Below are 21061 nucleotides of genomic sequence, written 5' to 3'. Positions count from 1 at the left end.
AAAGGGAACTCAGCACATTTTACAATTTGGCCGTTATTTCTTCTGAAGTTGACAATTTTTTTTTTTTTTGTGCTACAAGGACTGTCCCAGACGAGAAGGGGGTATGCAGCAAAAAAAAACCCACTGTGGATTCAAGTGCTGCACAGAACAAGATGTGAAAAACCAGAGCAGAAATGGGTAAAGACAGAGACCAATACAGCATGAAGGAGTGTAGGCTGCTTTTGAGAGGCAGGAGATCCCGATCTGTTGCTTTATAATGATGCCTAATAAATCATTGTCTCAACCTTTGCCCTGGGCCTCTGAAACCCCCTGCATTTTACATGATTTATTTTGAAGGTTTTTCCAACAATGTGCAACATAGTAGGCCAGTAAGAAACTCTTTGTTAACATTTTATTAAGAGCTCTCAAGTCTAATTTCAGTGAAAACAGAATTATGACTTTTTTAAAAAAAGTAAACCGAGTATTGAAATCATCGTATGAAATACCTAGGGAAATGAATGTATTATTCCGTAATTTAAGGACTAGAGATTGCTTCTCAGGAAATACCTATCTATAGACCTCAGTTCATCTGAGGAGGATCAGTCAAATACTTAAGATTGAGATGCTCATTATTCAGCTGCAAAATTGTTCATAGGAAAGCATATGGTACAAATGATGGAAATGAAAACCATTTATTCTGTCTTCAGTTTACCCCAAGGTTTTGAAATAATCAGTTTCATTCTGTCCTGTTTGTACTCTATTTCTGGCATCTTCCAGTTTCTTTTTCTTCTTTTTCTCTCCCCAATTATGCTGTCAATAACACAAAGCAGTTCTGTGTACTTTTAGCACCTCATCCAGACAGGGATACAGAATCGTGGTTTTCCATCAATCAAAAGATGAAAAAGGAAAAAATGAGTTTTTATTAACATAAGGAAAACTGTGACTGACCTTCTAGCACTTTCTCAAATGAGGCAAGAACTGAAGTCTACATTATAACACCACAAAACACTGCTCATACAAATGTGACAAACATTACACCATGGGCAATGGTCCCTGAAGAGTTGTTTTAAAGGAACAGGGCTGCGGAAATGATCCCAGCCATTCACACACCAACAGTCTGGGCAGACGGACGGGGAGATCAGCTTCCATTGTTGTTCTCTGGACACGTGTATTTAAATTTAATTTGTTTGTATGACTTCATGTTGAGGTTTTAAATTTGAATTTAATTTTCAGAATGTCGATTTCTAAGATTACTTTTCATCTGTGTATTTTGGCTTTATGTCGAAATGTAAGTTTAGTTTACAAAACTCACTTTAATGTCATTTTTATGGCATTTGTTTTTAGTGAGTCGTGAATTCAAAAATTGGGGTTATTTCTGAATATTTGGACAGCTAACATTCCATTGTAGTAAAAGCAGTATGCTAAACCAAGTAGAAGAAGAGCAGGTATTATATCAATAATGAACATTGTAAATACTCTGTGATAGTTAATAGTAATTTGTCATAATGGTTATGTTATGACAGAAGCCTCCTTCAGATATTTATTATGTGAAATTGATTGTTGCTACTCAGTAGCAAGTCGTTCATCAAATTTCATAGTCAAGCAAATGCAGGTGATTGCCACAGCAGTACTTGGAAATTTATTGATGTCCAGTAAATACAATTCAATTCAGCTGTAAGGTTGTATAAATACCAAAGCACATGTGATAAATGGAGGTAAAACCTGGGAGTGCAGCTCAACTGGCTCAGACTCAGCTTAAACCTGGAAACAAGAAGTCTCTCTGACAATAACTGGTGACCACTGAACCACTGTATGAACACTGAGCAGTAGCACTGCTTTTCTGCACAGCAACTAAAGCTCTGGATAGTCCAGTGCAAGACAGACCTAAGTTCCCTCCGTGCTTCTACAGTGAAACTGTATGATGCACCTTTTCTAGGAATATATACTCTTGCACAGGCCCTAGAACATAATAATATGTTCACCTAGTCTTTTGGGACAGAGAATATAATTGGAATAAAGCTGTTGCTAGGATGGGTAGCTGAGAGGATGATTACTAAGAAAGATAGCATTCAGAAAATAAAAATGAAAGAATAAGGGTTTTTTTTTGCTTCTTTAAGAGTTAACTATTTCAAGAAGTTATGCTAAGAAGCTTTACATGATCTTACAATATGGATGCATCAGTCAGCTTCCTGGCAACAATAAAATGTGAGCTTCAATTTGGAAAATTTCTAAAGGATCTTCAACTTATTTTAGGAGTGTCCTGTACAAACAAAACAGAACAAAGCAAGCTGTATTGTTTGGCAAGTATGGAATAACACAGTTACCCAAGATGAGCACTTATATAACAGTTGTATTGGCTAGCTTTTCAATAGTTTGATGCTACACGGCAATCACTAAATAAATCCCAATTTTCCCTTTATTTAAAACTTACTTGGGTTTGTTTTGCAGTGTCTATTACAAAATGAAACTTAAAAAATAAATATTCTTTTCAATTTGCATAATCTCTAACCACAGGATGGTTTTGCCAGAAAAATAACAAATGAAATTCAAAATCGATAGCTCTTCAGCTATTCTAACAAAAGAGAAAAAAGGATTGCTTTAGGACACTCTTAAGGTTGTCAGAATTGATGGGCAAAAAGTGGAAGTAGTTCCAAGAGAAACGATTTCTCTTTACAAAGAAAGCGTAGCCTTAAATCTTCCTTTGTAAGTTAGCAGGAGGTTTCGTAACAATGATTGTTATGTGTTACCGTGTGTGTGTGAGGGAGGCAGGAGAGAGCGAGGTATAGTGAAAATACCTGAGTGGACTAATTGCTTATCATTTATATCCAAAGCCACGCTTTGAACTTGTCGATAATAAGATGCGTTATATAATAAGATCTCTTCACCCAGTGATTCTAAATACAGCTTCAGATAGATAGCATAAGAGCCTCAAATAATGAAGAAAGGTAAATACTACTTTCAGATAACCTCAGGATGAAAAAGCAGGTAATCGTAACCATACCACATTTCAAAGCAAAGGTTGGTATGTTTGACAGATGCAGAAGAAAGAACTCCTACCTACTGCAACTTGCATATTGATGACCAACTCTGACTTTATAGAAAAAGTGATTTCAGAAAAGTCTGTTCAATTAGACCTCCATCCTTCTTTTAATATTCATCTCTGCAAATCACCAGTATCAACAGAATCAGTATCAACAGAATTAAATGATACGTATCAGCTGTTATCATTTCTGGAATGAACTGAAGTCTGTAGAGTCTCAGCAGACTCAGAGTTGGCTTCCGAGGAGAAACACATGGGGCCAGCAAGACATTAGTAACATTTGGCCTATGAAGTACATTTAAGCTTAATTTTCTGTCCTGAATGGGATAACTTGAAATAATGTTCCAGTTCAACAAACCTCTGGTAAGGAACATTCTTGTCACGTCCATCTATGGTTGGCTCAGGCTCTTTCCAAAATTCATTAAAGATTCAGAGGTCTCCTGCCATAGGTTACACTAGTTCTGGTTTTATGGTCTTTAAATGTAAAGAATAAATGCCTTAGACACAAAGACAGGAATACACACGTACCGAGCAGAGAGCAATATCGACACAGGTACAGAAGAATAGACTGTCACTTTAATCTGCATTTTCTCCTTCTAACTGTAAAAATCCTCCTGCATCTTTCCGAAAATGTGTTAGTGCATGCTGCATTCATTATCTGAATTATGGAAAAAAAAATCTATTGTAAAAACAGATTTGTTTTTAAACTTAGTAAGGAAATAACCACTCCACATCTGACACTGATCAAATTGAGCTATTTTTGTTCAAGCAATGAACAGAGAAATACCAGATGTGAATAAATACTGAATGCTTTGAAGAAACATAGCAGCAATAAAAACAAAGAGGTGTACTGCCTTGGAGGTCCGGTCACTCAAGCTCAACGCGCAGTCACTTGGAATTTTGTACAATACAAAAGCAAAATACATAGTGACTGTTTTTCAAAGTTCACCTGGAAGTTTTTTGGCTTATTCAGAAATGTTCAACACACGTTTTTGTGCAAGTAAAGACATTTTCTGTTTTATTAGGTCATCTGTATGATGTTCTAATACTTGATACTGCATGAAGTCACATCTGCTTTTGCACTAAAAAACACTCCTTTTTTTATGCATGTGTATATATGCTTTTGGTTTTTATTCATATATATACATCACTGTTCATGTAATGTGCATTATAGAAAAATGACAGCACTACATGGGTAATATTCCTGGTACTTCCAATCATCAGTTTGTAATTCAGAAGAATTCAGGAAATATTTTATTTTAAAAACATGATAAGCAAAAAAATAAATGTTGGAGTTCTTTCCTTTTTGACAAGTGAAAATGCCTGTTATTGATAGGAACAAAAAAAGTAATTTTCTACCCATGTCATTTTTCAATGCAGTTACTTGTCCCATTCACATTTTAAAATTACATTGTAATTGAGGCATAATACAGTGTCTTCTCATCTTTAGTATCATAAACAATACAGTTGTATCACATAGGGTTTTTAGGAATCTTAGTGTATAGCATTTTGAAATAAAATAAATGCAATGAAAGAAGAGAAAAATAAAAGAAGCGCTTCTCTGTAAGCCTTCCAAAGCATGCTGATAATAAGTCCATTTTCAGAAATTAAAAATGAGTTAAACCTGAATGTTTCGGAACCTGAAACACACCCTGTCTTTTGATTAAATGCAGAACTTTTATGACTTGAGAGCAACGTAGTCTACTTTTTTTCTTGCATTTCAACTTTTCTATTCAGCCTTGTCTGAAAAAAAATCCCAAACCATCTGTAGTTGAGAAATAGTGTTCCACATAAAAAGAAAAGTAGTAAATCTGTCTCTTTTATGATTTAGTGAACTATCAGTCCTGCCACATAGGGCTTACCAAAACTGAAGAAATATATAGCCTTTAAACTGGATGGAAACAGCAATGCTACACAGAATAGCTCTTTAAATCCTTAGACCAGAAGTGATTTGATCAGAGTAAATTATTACCATGAGCCTTAGCAGCATTGTGCCTTCCTACATAGTTACATTCCTACCAGAAATGATGTCTGTAAGTGTGTGAGCTCATATGGAGAGATAAGTGATACCTACAACTGTCTTTCAAAGGACCATGTAGATATAAACAGGTGATGAAGCAATGGGGGCTGGAAGTTTTCCAGATTGGTTAAAATGGGCTTTGGAACTGCCTTCTAGTAGAAGCTATAGATAGAAAAGACGTGTTTTTTTATGTGGTGCTTGATGAGCTTATAAATGGTTTGAACAATATGCCTCTCAGCTATTCCAGAGAACTGCACGTGACCAAGATTTTCCATTTCAGTTCTTTATTCCTCTGTTTAAACTCATATTTCTTTATGAAATGCACAAGTACCACTTAAAACTGATTTGCCAGTGGCTGAGATCACTCTCAGTTTTCATGTTTACAGACAGGCTTTGTCCAAACTGTAGAGGCTGCACAGTTAGAAGTGAGAATAAAGCTGTTTCAGAAGCATGACTTGCTCTTCTTACAACAAGGTCTCTCTTCTGGTGGTTTAGCTTAAGAAAACACTGAAATGTTCCTCCTACTTCCACAACTCATTTATTAAAAAGCTGAATGGGGTATGTTCCATCCATGTTTTCAAACACTATTCTTTCTGTCTTGGCACTGATTTCTCTTCTACATACCATGTAACTTCTATAAGGCAGGTGCTAAATGTTTATAAACTACAATAGACTTCAAAATAGGAATGGACAAAATTGAATACTTTGGCGCAAAGTCTTTCCAAGCTGAAACTTGGAAAAACATTTCTCAAGGGTGTAGATTTAGTCGCCAAAATGAAGAACTTCTTTCTAAACCCGATATTGTTTTTGTTAAAGATCTCCCAAAATAGGCTAATGTACATTGTAAGAAGGCTCAGATATTCCTTGTGCTACTCAGATCAAGCATGGGGAATTTTCTTCACTTCTTCAATTCTTCACTATTTTACTGGTTCTTACATATAGGATTTTATTGTTTGTCATTCCTTCTCGCATGAAAAAGAAAAACCTTTTGATGAAGGCTATGGCTTTACTTTTCTTTCAGATCCTACCAGAATGCTCACTTAGGTAATGACTACTGTAAAACTCAGCAGTGTTTTAGTTTTAGTTTTTTATTACTCACAACCTGGCAGCTTGCAAGCTGCTACTTTTGAGTGTAGCCTCCTTTTTCCACCTCCCATCTTATCAATTTTTAAGCCAATGGTCAGGTAAAAAGCCTGAATTCTCATGAAGAAAGCAAGCAGTGTCCTCTGCAGATTTCCTGTCTAAACAACTCCTCCTCTTCATTTTTTTCTGTGTTCATTCTGTATTGTGATCAGAATTATGAAGTGTAAAAGCAATGTAGGTTTATCGGTATGGATGTATGTATACACTCAAATTCTTGTCCTTGGAAGACTGCTAATAATGGTGCAGGCTTGCTGCCCCAGAGTCACAGTCCAGTCCACAAAAGGCTTTCCTAGTGCTTACTGAATGTGTGAATATGAAATGTAATATTTTACATTTCAGTCAAGTTTATTATAGTAAAATTAATTATTTCTTCTGGAAACTGTATAAATTAAAAATATGGAACAGAAAATCCTGGGGATGGAACTCTTACAGAATTAGTAGTCTCGGACAGCTGCCAGTAAATAGACAGATGTATAAACGTTAAATTCAGCAGTGGGATGGGGAGGCAGTGTAGTGAAGGTGAAATGAGCAGCATGTCGTGCAGGCTGAATAATTAAATTGTGATTTTCCCAACTTCAGTCTTTCCTAAGAATTTTCAGGACTTTCCTAAGTCTGCTAAAAAGGACAGATCACACTTTCTGGCTGTCTTCCCTTCCGGCTCAGGTTTCATCCCGAGAGCTGAGCTGCAGAGACACAATCAAATATACAAATATGTAGACCTCCACTAGAGCAGAAGTAGACAATACCACAACACTCAAAGGCATTACAGAAGTGCAGGTAGTGTTTTAACAAGGTGGAAGAAATGTACCAAGGTGCATGGTGGTGGATGGAGAAAAAGAAGTCTCAGCACTTAAAATTGTAACGGAAATGTATCTATCAATGCCTGTTTTTTTCACATCTATAGCAAGTCAGCTATCTGCTTTGTTTTGTTTTGATTGTTGTACTGCAATTGGGGAAATTCTGCTACTTTGGCTGAACTGTGAGTTCTGATCAGAGCCAGAACATGAGTATCTAAAGCAGAAGGCTTTTTCCACACTACTGCCTGAAAGGTTACAGCCTTTGAATAAAAGGTACCAGTCAAAAGTCTACTTGTCAAAGTCTAAAAAGTTGAATACCTGACTTGACTGAAACAGAATTTACTTATGAAATTAAAGTGTATAGGACATCTAGAGAACACGGATGCTACAGGAGCAAGTGATTCCAGAAATATAAGGAAGGAAGCATAATGCAGTTTGAAGACATGACAACAGATATTTAAAGCCTGAAAATACTCCTTGAGGGAATGAAAATTAAATGCATAATTTGTAAGTACAAAGAAAAGTTCCCTTCAGGAAAAACTGAGAAAAAACATCTTTTCGCTTCTTCAGGTGAAATGGTAAAGACATCTTAGGTGGGTTAAGGATCTGCACCGTGCCTGCCCGCTTTTGCACATTCCATAACATCCATCAATTTCCCCATCTCAGGTGGGCTGGAACAGAACTGATGCTCCTGTCTCTGTACCATCAGCAGAAAGGTATCCATTCTCTGACCATCACAGCTAGGGCTGTGTTTTTTCACACCATTAGACAGCCTGGCTCCCAGGAGAACAATTACAACTGATTTATTGCTTCCTGATGTCTCCTCTTTTTTTTTTTTTTTCCATCTTCACCCTCCTTAGAAAGAGCATAGGCTTAAGACATACAAAAACAGTGAAACAAAAGAATACTCACTGTTATAAAAAGGCATAGCATAATAACAGATGAAGGATAAAAACAGTTACAATGGAAAAGGTATGGGCATTAAAGAGGCATTAACTAAACTAAGACTCTTACCATACAAACTTTTAACTTTTATTCTCTTCAGCTATTAGATGTAATTACTACATCACACAAACATCAATCCACTCTGTGTGCACCCACCATACTGCTCAATTCCCTTGTGCATAAATGTGAGTGGGAGCTTACTTGAATGGAGTCTAGTGAGACCAGAGGTCCAGATAGCACTCTTGCACTGCCTTTACACACTGGTTTAAGTCATCAGCAACAAAAAGTGGGCCACGGAGGTGAGCAGGGAGTTTACTACCTCAGTTACTTTCACCCAAAGAGCTTTCTGCTGGTCTCTGGGAATCAACTAATTTAAAAACTGGCGAAGGACTTGGCTCTGCAGCTCACCCACAATGCAGGTGAAGCTCTGGAACTGCCTCCTCCACAGCCAGCTGCCCACAGGCACCACACACAAGATGACACTTCTGCAGCATAAAGGGTGAGCTCGCTAGCTCCTGACAGCTCAGAAACCCATGCGAGCTCACGCCAGAGCACACAGCAACACAAAAACTCAGTCTCACAGCATAGAAACAGGATTTAGGTGGACTGCTTCCAATACTTGCAATGGAATTTCACTGTCCTCCCTACAAAGCAAGGGTGGAAATGTCTCTGGACACCAGAGGCACCAAGTGGGGCACAAGGTGAGCCCCAGCCCAGCTCCATGCTGGACCAGGTTAGGGAGGGATGCTCTGGAGCAGGATGGGGGCAGGTGCTCTAAAAACCCTCAGACTGAGGCCAAGGTGATGACTCAACCCAGACGTTCATTCAAATGTTGTTTGCCTGAATTATTTTCCATGGCAAGAGGCTTTTTTAAAAGCAACTGAAATACTGAAAAATAACCTCCATTTGAGTAATTTTGGCACTACAATACTTAGCTCCCCTTCTCTTTACCCTTCATAATTCTTTAAGTGTAAACAGTCGTTCTTTTCACAATTTTCACACTAACAGTCACTGCACAAGTCAAACACATTATGGATTTTACCTCCAAAACCAGTAATCTTTAAACTGTCCTGCCACAGATAAAAAAATACATAAAAAAAACCAAACAAATCAATAAATATATGAAAACAATCCTCTATCTCATTCATATGTATTTGCTGCCAGTCATTCAAAGCACAAAGTAATAATCCCCAGGAAAGAAACAAGCTTGCAAACATTCATGTAAATGTTGAGTATTACTCAATAATGCAGCATTTGGGATTGTGCCATATTCAGCCCTTACGGCGTCTAATGAAAAAAAATTCAGTGCAGGCTGCCCATCAGCAAATTTAACACAGCTATGTAGTTCTCCTACCAAGATGATCCTAGTGATAGGAAAAACATTATCTTTACATATGATGTTACATAGGTATTTAAGGTAAAAAAGGTACTCCCTGTGACAACGTGTGACAACAAATTCTTCTGACATGAAATACTAGCTAGGAGCTAAACTTGCAGTTGAACAGTGTGATCTTTTATTCAATAAATGTTTCTTAGTAAGCTCTTCATATGCGTAAGACTCAAGCTGCATTACAGTAAAGGCTTCTACTTAAAACTCAGTTCCACAGACATCCTAAATTTGGCGTACTAGGGATACTTTCTACATCATTCCTTAAATTCCTTTAAAGACCTCTCCCACTTACAGCAGCAGCTTCTGCTTAAAACTCCAACAAGGTCTCTTTCTTTGCAAGTTAGATTTATAAATATAGACTCTTTTCTTGGCAAAATGAAAACAAATAAAAAACCCAAGCAGATAAATAACAGTGAATGGATTAGTTCTCTGAAAACATTGTGTATTCCTCTGCTCCTCTGTTTTATCCTGGGTTTATTACACGATTATAGTTCTGGTAGCCACAGTGCTGAAACAATTATAATAGGAATTTCTCAAACTCATCAAACACTGAGGTTCAAGGAAAAGTACTTGCTAGATTTAAAAAACAACAACAAAAAAAAAACTCCTTCAAAAAACAAAACAAAAGAACAGTAAATAGTTTTTCTAAACTAAAACATATCTATTATAAAAAATATACTGAAGACTTTCTGTGTTGATCAAACATTTATTTGCAGAAGAGCCACTAAAGAAAATAACTTTGCAAAGACATTTGATTTTGAGTGTATAAGAAAAGCATATCAATTAATTCAAAGCCCAAATATATTTATAAAAGCTCACAGGTTGCAGACACAATTACTAAAAAAGGATAGATTTAAACAGACCCTTATTAAAACCTAGTTTTAGACTGAATTATAGAACACATAAGGAAAATATGCAATAATAGTTCCTGACAAGTGACAAACACTCTGTAGTATAACAATTTGAACTCCTCTTCCTGATTCACTGTCTTGAGAAGATGTCTCAAATACATGCAGAAGAAGAAGGCTAGGAGAATTACCCCTCTAATTCATTCATGTTACCTTCCTATAGAGACACGATACTGTTCTCGCTCTGTTTTCTGCAACAATTACATAAATTACATAATTCAATACCCATGAGGGTTTTATAGCTGTCATGCTCTAGGACAATGATTTATCTTGCTGTTTTGAAGTAGAAGATTCTCTGGTGCTATTGTTCAGTGTTTTAGAACATATTTTGTAGCACAGACATGATTGTAAACAAAACCACATTTAGCCTATGCTAATCAAAGTAATAGTGTGAATATTTGTGTAATAAATCTAGTGGGTAGCTGTAACAACTGACATCAGATGCATTCTTCTGCTGTCACTAATATCAGGATGCCCATCATATATCCGCCAGTTTCTCATTAATCACTTCTCTTTTTTCCAGATATATTTTTGAGTAACAATTCCATGCAGTTTAATGTCAAAATCATGTGAATATACTTTTCCCTTTACAAATACTGGGAACTGTTTGTATACTTCGGAATTTTAAAAGTAAAAATATGTGAAAAATAATCACTGGATCATTACAAATGAAACCAATATGGTTTTCAGTAGCACAAAATTAATAAATCTGCTGATGGATACAGTCTCATTTTGTTGAGCTCTGACCAATCAGTTTGATGCACATCCCAAATGAATTTCAGTTTATGAATGAAAGGTTCATAGTAAAAAAAACAAGGTGGCAAAGTGAAGAGAAAGATCATTTTTTTAAGAAGTCTGTTAATGCTCTGTTCTGGACTGCAATATATTAAATTATCCCAACTAAATACTTCCTGGACCCATGATCTTAACTGGAAAATATTTCTCTCATTTTCACCCCCAGGAAACACTTAGCTTTCTGTAAACATTCCAAAAAAGTTAAGGCAAACTAAAACAAAGGGGCAGTAACAGGACAATTTCTTAAGATTTTTTTTTTTCTATTTTGGAGTAATCTTTTTCACAGATGAGGGAGAATCAGTAATTTCCTTTGACTGCTTTCTTTCAGGCACAGTGCTGAAAATCTGTGATTTTATCCCCTGTCTTCTGTTTGGTTTTTTTTAAAGCACAATTTTTGAAATGATACAATCAAGCATACATTTATTTTAATTGAAGGGGACATTTCCAGTAGTGAAGAGCTTGGAAATGCAAACCATAAAGTAAAAAAGGTTACTTCTAAAATCTCTTTCTGTTTTTTAACACAGATGGTTTTGTGAAGTGCAGTTGATGAATGCTAACTTTTCGGTTGCCAAAATTATAATCAGCAGCAGCTGCATAAAACATGGCAGTAGTGGCAGCTGGAAAGTCCCTAGAAAAGTCACATCTAGTGTTTGACTTCTGGCTTGAATGGTAGTGATCCAAATGGGGTAAAGTGGCAGAAGATACCTATGTCATCCAACAGCCCCAACTGCATAACATCCAATAATCTGTTGAGTGTTATGACGGAGAGCATTATTCTCTTTGATGTGTGTTCTCCTGCAAGACTGATGGGCATGATCAGGCCCTCGTAAGTAGAATGATGGAGACAAGAAGTTTTCTTTTTTTTTTTCCTTTTAAGATGAGATCTCAAAGCATTTGTACAGCTGGTCACTCTTTCAAAACGCAAGATTATGCAGTACCTGTTCAGTAAGGTTTAATCATTTGGTAAAAAATTTTTTCAATTACACTGCTTTCCAGCAGCAGTACTTTCAGACATGCCAAAGCACATGTATTTGGAGTATTAACTCTAAAATTCAATTCCAGCAGTACTCAATATTATTACATAAAAGTTTTACATTGCTATAAATTTTAACGATCATTTTATTAAAAAAGACCTACTTAATGAAAAGAACTCTGATCCAGAAAATGCTGTATTTCTTCTACCAGTTTTTTCCATCTCAAGTTGAAGTTTTTTACCTCCTCCACAGAAGAAAGAAGGGCATGAAAAGATAAAATTAATAATAACAAGTTGCCAGGGACAAATGACATCCAGTCAATAACTGGATGATATAGTTGAACCAGCTACTGATATCTAAGTCTGTAGTAAGCCGTTTAATGGAAACTGTAGGAGCAAAATTAGGGGTCGTGTGGATAAATGATGATAGATTAAGGAACAGTTGAAGTGGCCGTCCTAAAGAGGACTGTTAGGTCACAGAGCTACTGAAGTTCTTTGAGGGAATCACCCAGTCTGCTGATAAGGGAGTTCTGGTTTATATAATTTGTATTTTGTGAAGTGTTTAAAAGAAACAAACAGCCACAGGGTAGGAGGAAATATACCTCCAATGAACTGTCTCAATAAAAACAGTAGGGATTGGGTACTTAGTACAGTGATGTGAGGCTATCAGAGGAGATCTGCAGAGCTTCATTCATGGCATATGATGTTCAGCATAATCACAGACATTTGGTGATGGGCACTATGCAGTGCAGCTACACAGATTTTCGATGGCATTTTGTTGTTTAGTATAATGGAATCTTTCTGACTAGAATGACTTAGAAGAAAGTCCTTACAAGTTTCAGTGACTGATCAGTAAAATAAAAAATGAAGCATAACATCAAAATCTAAAGGACTTTGAATCCTGGAACTGTGGTAGATACCTCCATGAAAACATATTTGGTGTTCAACTTAGCTGTCAAAGTAAACAGAGTCTTAAACATTTTATTAGGAAAGGAACAGAGCACATGTACGTAGATATTATTCATGATTCCTAATATATACACAAGGACATGTTTTCCCTGTTTGACTCCTATTTAGTTCTTGTGCACACCAAAATATCGTAAAATTAGAGTGATTCAGAGGAGACTAAGTGTGGATGCTAAATCAATTTATGGCTTCAAAAGGAGAACAGATAAGTTCACATAACAGAAGCACTAACTTAAGCATAGAAAGCTATTCTAAGTAAAAGTAACTTCCCTGTAATGTGTTAAAAGGAACTGACTTTTATTTGGAGGCGTGGGAGGGAACAATTGGCGGAAAATTTAGGTCTAGGAAAATTAGAGTAATTTTGACCAAATTTTTAAATAGAAATTCACAGAAGTCAGTAATAGCAATAATACAATTTCAAAGACTGTCTGAAGTGTTTTGTCCCTCTATTTTTAATCGCCTTCTTCTGCTGGAAGTGTTACCTGGCAAATACAATGGTGCTTTTTTTTAGTATTTCAAATTTGGGTTCATTTGCAGTAAACTGTTGGGATCCACATGTGTGAATATGACAATTGAAATGTTTCTCTGATGCAAAATAAAGTATGCATTTAAACAATATTATTTAAAAAATATTATTAATATTCAGCTATATAGTACTTTCCAGCTTCCAAGCCCCAGACTCTCCATAGTTGAAGATGTCTTATGTGATACACAAGTTCAGTAAATTATATGTTTTGGGGAGGAATGCTAAGTAAAACAAAACTTCTAGATTTTTTTCCCAAGAGTTTGTTTTTCTGTCCTAAATTAGATGTTAAATTCATAGGGAAATGTTATAAATATTAACTTTAATGTTGTACAATTGATTACTGGATACATGCTTTTCTCTGCCTGAGGTTTGCCAGGGTGTTCTTATCTGAAAAAGAACATTTTTGCTTGCAAATATGGTGTGTGAAATTCTTTTGCAGCATGGAAACACACCTATTTCCTATGCATTTTTAAATGCTTTTCTTTCTTCCTCCTGAAAAAAATTCCTAGTAGTTGTAATCTCAAACCATGCACAGTGATGAGCTCTCTTTGTTAAATAAAATAATTTGTACGGTGTTCAAATTTGTATGATGAGACCTACCTTTTCTGCTAACAGTTCTCTGATCTTACTTGCTTGGAGACGAAATTTCATTAGCTGTGACTCCAGAGTTAAACATCTTTCCTTCCAGTTTACAGTACCTTCTGGCTCTGAAAGATCAGCCATATTTATCCTGGAAAAAGGAAGAGGAAAAAAAAAAAAACGCCTCAAATTGAGTCTGTATTTAAGGTCTGACTTTTAAAAATAAACATACTAACCTATTTTATATAAAACTGAAGAATACTCCCAACTACTGTGCATGTACAGCTCCATAAAACTTGGTGAAAGTCCACTAGCTTACAAATGCCCTTCCTGTAAAGGGAAGACTTCTGAAATCTGTGTTGAGAATATTCAGGTTTACCTTAATTTAATTTCTCCAGTTATTCCAGGTCTGCAATACGTTTTCTTTCATAAGCAGTGAAATGCCAAGGATGGTAACCTTCTCTTACTGTAAATATCCCTTCTTGCATACGGAGGCTTGTGGAGACCTGAACTTTTGCTAAGAAAATGCTTTATATCGGTGTATGAATTAGTACTACATTTGTTTTTACACTGGTTTTCTGATGGGCAGGTGATTCTTCAAGTGTTTTAAAATTCTTATTATTAATCAGATTGCCTTGAATATTTAATCTCCTTGATGAGATACAAGGTTGACCTTATGGTTCCGTATACAAAAGCAGGTGATCGAAGGGTCCCTAAATGGGTTCTTCCAAAGAAAGCAATATCCTCACATTAGATCTGCAGCAGATGTGGCAGATCTCAGAACATCCTGGTTCATCTGTGTTTCAAGTTTAAACTCATGCTTTTATCTACATTTAACTGCTCAGAGAATTAAGCTCCGTGCCCTTTTGGACAAGCATCGCTGGAAAAATTATTCAGGATGAGAGCTGGCTCGTCATGGCTTAAGTCTGAGAAGCCAAGAAAATCACCTCTGTGCAAGCAGAAGGACTGGGCTCTGTTGTATTCCTGCTATTTGTAGACAGCTTAATAGAGGGTAAGAAGAGGGCTGAATGCAGCCACTCAGCCCAGGATGGCTCCTGGCGAGCGAAAGTCCTAGCCATTGCAGGGATCTGAACATGTAGGCTTGGCTTTGGAAATAACACTTGGATTCCTAGGGCAAGTCAATTTATCTCAGAAGTATCTCAGTGGAAGGCAACAAAAAACAAATACGCATCAGTCGCGGGGTTACGCTTCGTGTTGGTCACCTGTGTCACGGAAAATGTGATGCTGACATAGAAAGGCAAGTAGCCTTTTCTATTATACACTGATAGTACTTTTTAGTTCTTTCCTGAAGGTTCAATACCTGATTACTCTCAAGTTTACCATAGCTAAGCTGGTAAAAAACTCTTTCAACTTTTCTCTCCTTTCTCATGCGCTAATTTCTTTGTTACTTTTATTCTATATCTCAGTTAAAAGGAAAAATAGGAGAATTTTTCATCATAGCTGTTTGTCTGAAGGTAAATGCTCCACTCTTAGCCCTCCCTTTCTCTTGGTCTTGCAGGCTGTGGTTCAAGTTGTTGAGCAATGAGGTTACAACCATCCCTATTCAGGAATTCCTATTCTGGAGTCCAGGAATCCCTGTGGAACTGCTAGGATTTAAGCATGTTATTAAAATAGCTTCCTGAACTGATACTACAACACCCAAATTCTAAACTTTAAGCACAGAAGCATTTCATCAGCCGCAAGCCCTCTAGGTGATCAGTGTCTTGTACCATGTCGCCCATTACTTTCAGCTTGGACTTCATAGGACTGTGGGGAAGTGGGTTCCTCCCCTTGTCCCGTCCCTAATCCTCCGTCCTTATGTAGACTACTCACAGGCATGGGGACACTTCCAAGCAGCAGCTTCTCATACTTTACAAAGGGTGTAGAAGTTTCAGGTGTGGTCTGGGGCAGGTGGTCTGGTCTCCCAAGTGATGAAGAATGACAATTTCCTATTAGACTGTCTATTTAGGATTTTTTTTTTTTACAGCACTTTTCAACTAACGACAGCTACACAAAACAGAGATGAACTCAGCCAACATCTGGTTAACAGTAGGAAATTTCAGTGCTTGTGGCGGTGAAAATACAAGTGGATATAGTAGGGAAAGAATTTTTGCTTTTTCATAGGGTGCAATATTACAGGGTGGAGTTAAAAATGTTTGTGTTTCAACAGACAAAACATGTGAGTGGATGGATTTCTGGCAGTGAACAATGCGTTCAGCCAAGCCGTTTCTCTATGTCCAAGCTAATTAATATTCCACTGTATAAACACTGCAGATAAAAAGTTCGAGAATAACTCTTTTTATTGTGGGAAGTTTGTTAGAGATTATAATAATTTACTTCATACTTTCCAAAAAGCCAATGGGTTCTGGAAATATTTACAGGCACATAATGCACTGTTTACAATTGCGGAGTGAATGATCTTGCTTTGAATCAATGACTTCCTGTTTCTTGTTTTATTCCCCAAGGGAGGAAAAAAAATGAGTTCATCTCTTTTGGCTTTAATGGAGCGCTCTGAATCAGCACTGTAACCTACAGTCCTCCCCTTCTTCCTGCTCCGTTCCCACTGCAGAGCCCTCCTTTCCTCTCAGTCTTCAGAAATAAAATCTTTTGAAAAGTAAACTAAAAAAGCACCCATTAAAGTGGTAAGTTCTAATTATGTCATCAAAAATTAATTGAGACAAGTTTGACAAGTCTGGAAAGATTAAATTCGTCTTTTTCATTTTTTAAGTTTATAAACCTCTTCGTAGGCTTCAAGAAGCCAGAATGTCACATTCTCCCCAAAAGGATTGAAATAATTTCCTTCTCTTTGCTGTCTGCTTGGAAATTATCAAAATACATTTCAGGGGGAAGGAGGGAACCATGTCCCGGCTTTTTGAAGTCTGTTAAAAATTTACATATTCCTCATCACGATGTCAGTGTTTTCCCCCATTTTTAACAAAGCGCTGTGTTTAACTAAACATTTTGTGTTCTGTCCGTGTGTTCCATACGTCCTGACGCTACTGGAGAAAGTGTGATAGGGCCTTCCGCTAAGGAAGAGTTTGCGCAGTGCACGTTGGCCGTCCGATGGTGAGCAGCACCATCCTGAAATGCCACAGCCCCAGTGGCCCAGCTGCGGCTCTCCCTCCTGCCACCCAAACACTGCACTTCCAAGTTATTTTTTGGAGCCAAGAAGGTTGGGCAGGAGAAAGGAAACACTGAGACACAAAGTGGACCTGTTCGGGAATCAAGGCAGCGTTCTCAGTTTTGTCACCCGCCAGGGCCCTTACTCACACAGAAACACTGCTAACTTTATTTTCCGTTTGACTCGTTTTGCATAATTCCGTGCCCAAACTGTACCCTGAGCTATTTAAAACTGCCCTCAGAACCCCACGTACCAATGGTCCTCCCGCCATTCCCCCACGGTGAACCCATGCGGGGCAGCCAACGCGCACCCACCGCCGCCCCCACGCATTGCCTTGCGCCCCACGTCGGTGGCTGCACGTTTAAAGGTGCTTAAACATCAGGTGAGATTCTGAAAGCTGACGGTGTCGGTGTATCAAAAAGACCTTAATTTTATATGTTTACTGGGAAGTCCGCGTGCTTCTCGCTTTCCTTGTTCAGGGGGTCACAGCACTGGCACCACCGCGCGCCCCCCGGGTCCCGCATCAGCGTCACGGCCGTGACCTCACTGCACGTCACCCACCGCCGCGATGCCCCCCGCAGCCCCGCGGGGCCGCCCGGAGCTCTGCGCCCCCCGCCCAGCTCGCCCCGCGCGGCCCCGCTCGCAAAGGGAGGGAGAGAGGCAAAGACGGGAAGCTCAAACCTGGCCGGCCGTGGCTCGCCGCGCCGGGCGCCGTCCGGGCTGTGGGCGCTGCGGGGCCGCGGCTGCCCGCCCCTCCATCCCCGCGGCGAGCGGCGCGGCCGCCTGAGCGACGGCCGCCACGGCCACTGAGGAGCGGGGGGCCGCCCCCGACGGGGCGCCCGGGCGGGGCCTGCGCGGCGGGGCGGTGGGAGGACGGCGGCGAGAGCGCGGAGTGCGGGGAGGGCCGCGGTGTCCCCGCCACGGGCAGGGTGGGTGCGCACGGGCTGGGCGAAGCCCCAGCGCACCCCTTCCTAGGCAAGGGAGCGCCTTCTTCGTCCCCGTGTCCTCATTCATTCATTAGTGGGGATTTTCCCCAGACTTGTATTGCATCTCCGAAGAGGAGAACGTGTTAGGAAGACATCACCGCGTGTCCCGATGTTCGCCAGCTGTAACGTCGGCATTTGCTGCTACTTATATTTCCCCTCTTTGTGGAAGGCTGTTACGTACAAACCCAAGCGCTGGTGGTCAGTGGCACTGTAGCTGTGATAGTGGGGATGAGCGGCTCTTGCAGTGGGTCTGTGTCTATGGGTTTCAGCCCACTGTGCGCTGCAGTCATAACAAGGGCGAATGAGCAGGTGCACGTGCTCCTGTGTCATGTTGGCAGTGGGCCCTTCCTTCCGCCTGATGTCTTCGCCAAGGACTTCCCAAAGTATCAAGTTTTGAGACAAAGTAACCATTTTGTTGCTTGTCTGACATCTTCGGGCACCTTCCTCACCGGCCCTTCCATCTGGACTGATACGTAGGGACTGTGCTTTGGCTGGGCTGTGATCTGGAGAGGTCTCCAGGTGTACAGGTTCACCTGGTGCATAAAACAACTGCACTTCCGTGCAGCGTTCTTCTCCTGATGTTCATTTCACTTGTATGTACAGTGATGTAGTCTTCTTGTGTACCCTGCTCCTCACAGTCATCTGGGAGTCACTAAAAGTGCATGTTTTTTGTGACTGAAAGAAAGTAAAAGGTCCTAAAAGCTCCCGTATCCCATCTGATGACCCACACAATTTCACTTTTTCCTATTCAGTTCAGCACAGCTCCAGTTTTCCACTCGGTTGCTTAAAGCATCCAAAGAACTTCACTGAAACTATTCATATGCTGGTAGCTTCTTAAGTGCCTCGTGGATTTTTTGAACACTTGCCACTTGATTGCTGGAATAGCAAGAAAGAAATTAATTTCCGCATAATTTGTTCTGCATAGAGTGCCTTGAAAAGCCACACTAAAAAAAAAAAGAACTGCAAAAATGCTATTTGTTCAGACTAAAATATTTGACCAAAAGATGAAAAATCATCCTGCTGTTCCTAACAAAGGCTGTACAAAACGATTTAGTATCGGTGTTTCACGCAAACTTGGTACCGTTTGCCCAGAGCGGTCCCCGGCAGACACAGCCTGCGCTGCGGGGAGCGTTCGGACGGCGAAGGCGTGGAGCCGGGGCAGAGCGGGGCTGAGCGGGTGGCGGCGTCGGACCGCGAGAGGGAGAGCAGAGCCTGCTGCTCCGTGAGCGGTTTGGCTGCTTGTTCTGTGGCTTGACGTTTTCTTTGGCTTCAGATGATGGTAACAGTGCTCCGCAGCCGTGTGGCCCTGATAGGTGAAGAGACGTGAAAAAAAGCATAGAAAACGCTTGCTTGCACAAGGGTGGGCTCATGGAGAGATGTTTCTCATTGCTTTTGCAATGGAAGCTACATAGAGGCAATAATGAATCAGAGGCATGGTCGTGCAAGTATGTGCAGAACATGCAAGAAATATCAGTGCTACACAGTCTGTTGTAGAATCAAGCTACGTGACCAACTATTTGCACCTTGGATCAACCCCCTCTGTTAGCTGAATTACTACAGAAGCAGACCAAAGTAAATACCAAGTGCCATGAAATATAAGCCTCCCTCAAAGAACAGATGCAGAATGAAGATGTGTGTGTTGTGCAGCTTTCACTGTCCACAATTTGACCTTAGTGAAAAAAAAAAAAAAAGTAAGTTTTCAATTTCTGGTTGTCCTGTTAAACAATAATACCTCATTTATTTTGAAGAATTATGAACCCTGTATAGGAAAACATCTGGTTGAGAGTGTGGGAGTCACTTGATGTCAGAGATTATCATGTTGTTATCAAACCTGAAACTGGAATGTCAAATTTTGGGGTTTATGAGACTTCCCTGAGTACACAGAATGTGATTCTAACACACAGGATCAGAGCCCTGTGAGCCTGCCACAGCAGATGGGGCTTTTTCTGCTTCTCTGTCACACGGATAATCGTTGCAACCATTATGTTTAGGCATTTATGTCTACAATTGGAAAATACATTCCAGAAAGCACCTTGCTATTCCAAATCCTCAGATCAGAAATCATCTTCTGCAAGATCACTCATATCTGGATTTTTTAGAAGGATTACATGTATTTTAAACTTTCAGTAGTACAAGAAGATCCTAGAGTACTGTTTATATTATTGGCAGACAAAACTTTGATATAAGTGAATGGATGATCTTCAGTTACAGCTAGAATTCATTAAAAAGTATCACTTGGTCTTTCCAGAAAGAAAGCAGCTTTAAAGGTTTTGTTTAAGGGGATGGGGGATGGCAGAAACATAATTCCTGTTCAGCTCACGTCATCACCATGACATATCCTAAAACATTGCTCTTTGAAGGCTACGGCTTCTCTTTCAGGGATAGGAAAATAGCATCTGACATAAATGAGCTGTAATGCTTGTGCTTTGGAACCTTTGAATGGAACAATCTGTAGTCACTTCGATTACCGGTAAAGGCTTTTTTTTACTGAGAAAAATACAGCTTTTGATAAGGTCTGTAGTTTGTCTCTAAAAGCACAACCTCTTTTTAATTGTTTGGCGCCACACAGTGGTAAAATGTTGTATTGCTCCGAATAACATCTGAGTTTCAAAGCTCATCGTCTTCCTCGGGAATAGGCTTGCCATGTAAAACGTTCTGCTTACTGCAGATGGGCATACAGGCCCTGAGCTCCAGCAGACCAACATTGACAGCTTCAAAATTCAGGTTTTCAGCAGCTGTGGGTTAGAATATTTCCTTTGTGAGGAACCAACTTTGTAGGTGTTGATTTGCCACAACTGTAATGTTTGTAAACATAAAACTAATGTTTTTAACCATAAATGCAGCGCAGAGGAAGTGTCTGATGAATTGTAGAGATGGGCTCAGCCCTCCCAGC

The 21061-nt window shown here is 39.2% G+C and overlaps 2 protein-coding genes across 4 annotated transcripts in view; one reads left to right on the top strand and one right to left on the bottom strand.

Annotated features, from left to right (window-relative positions):
* The window catches only part of PLEKHH2 (pleckstrin homology, MyTH4 and FERM domain containing H2), a 51850-nt gene extending 33874 nt beyond the window's left edge, over window positions 1–17976 (bottom strand). For both annotated transcript variants that reach the window (XM_021392517.1, XM_021392518.1), the window contains exons 1-2: window positions 17864–17976; window positions 14083–14212 (exon numbers count right to left, since the gene is read on the bottom strand). In XM_021392517.1, coding sequence (XP_021248192.1) covers window positions 14083–14205 — 123 coding nt within the window. In that variant the 5' untranslated portion in view covers window positions 14206–14212; window positions 17864–17976. The remainder of the gene's footprint in view (window positions 1–14082; window positions 14213–17863) is intronic.
* THADA (THADA, armadillo repeat containing) overlaps window positions 1–21061 on the top strand; it is a 217311-nt gene that overhangs the window by 38654 nt on the left and 157596 nt on the right. The gene's annotated exons all lie outside the window — the stretch shown is intronic.

This window comes from Numida meleagris, chromosome 3 (genome assembly GCF_002078875.1).
Source record: "Numida meleagris isolate 19003 breed g44 Domestic line chromosome 3, NumMel1.0, whole genome shotgun sequence".
NCBI classification, from domain to species: domain Eukaryota; kingdom Metazoa; phylum Chordata; class Aves; order Galliformes; family Numididae; genus Numida; species Numida meleagris.
This window is presented reverse-complemented; position numbering and strand designations above follow the sequence as displayed.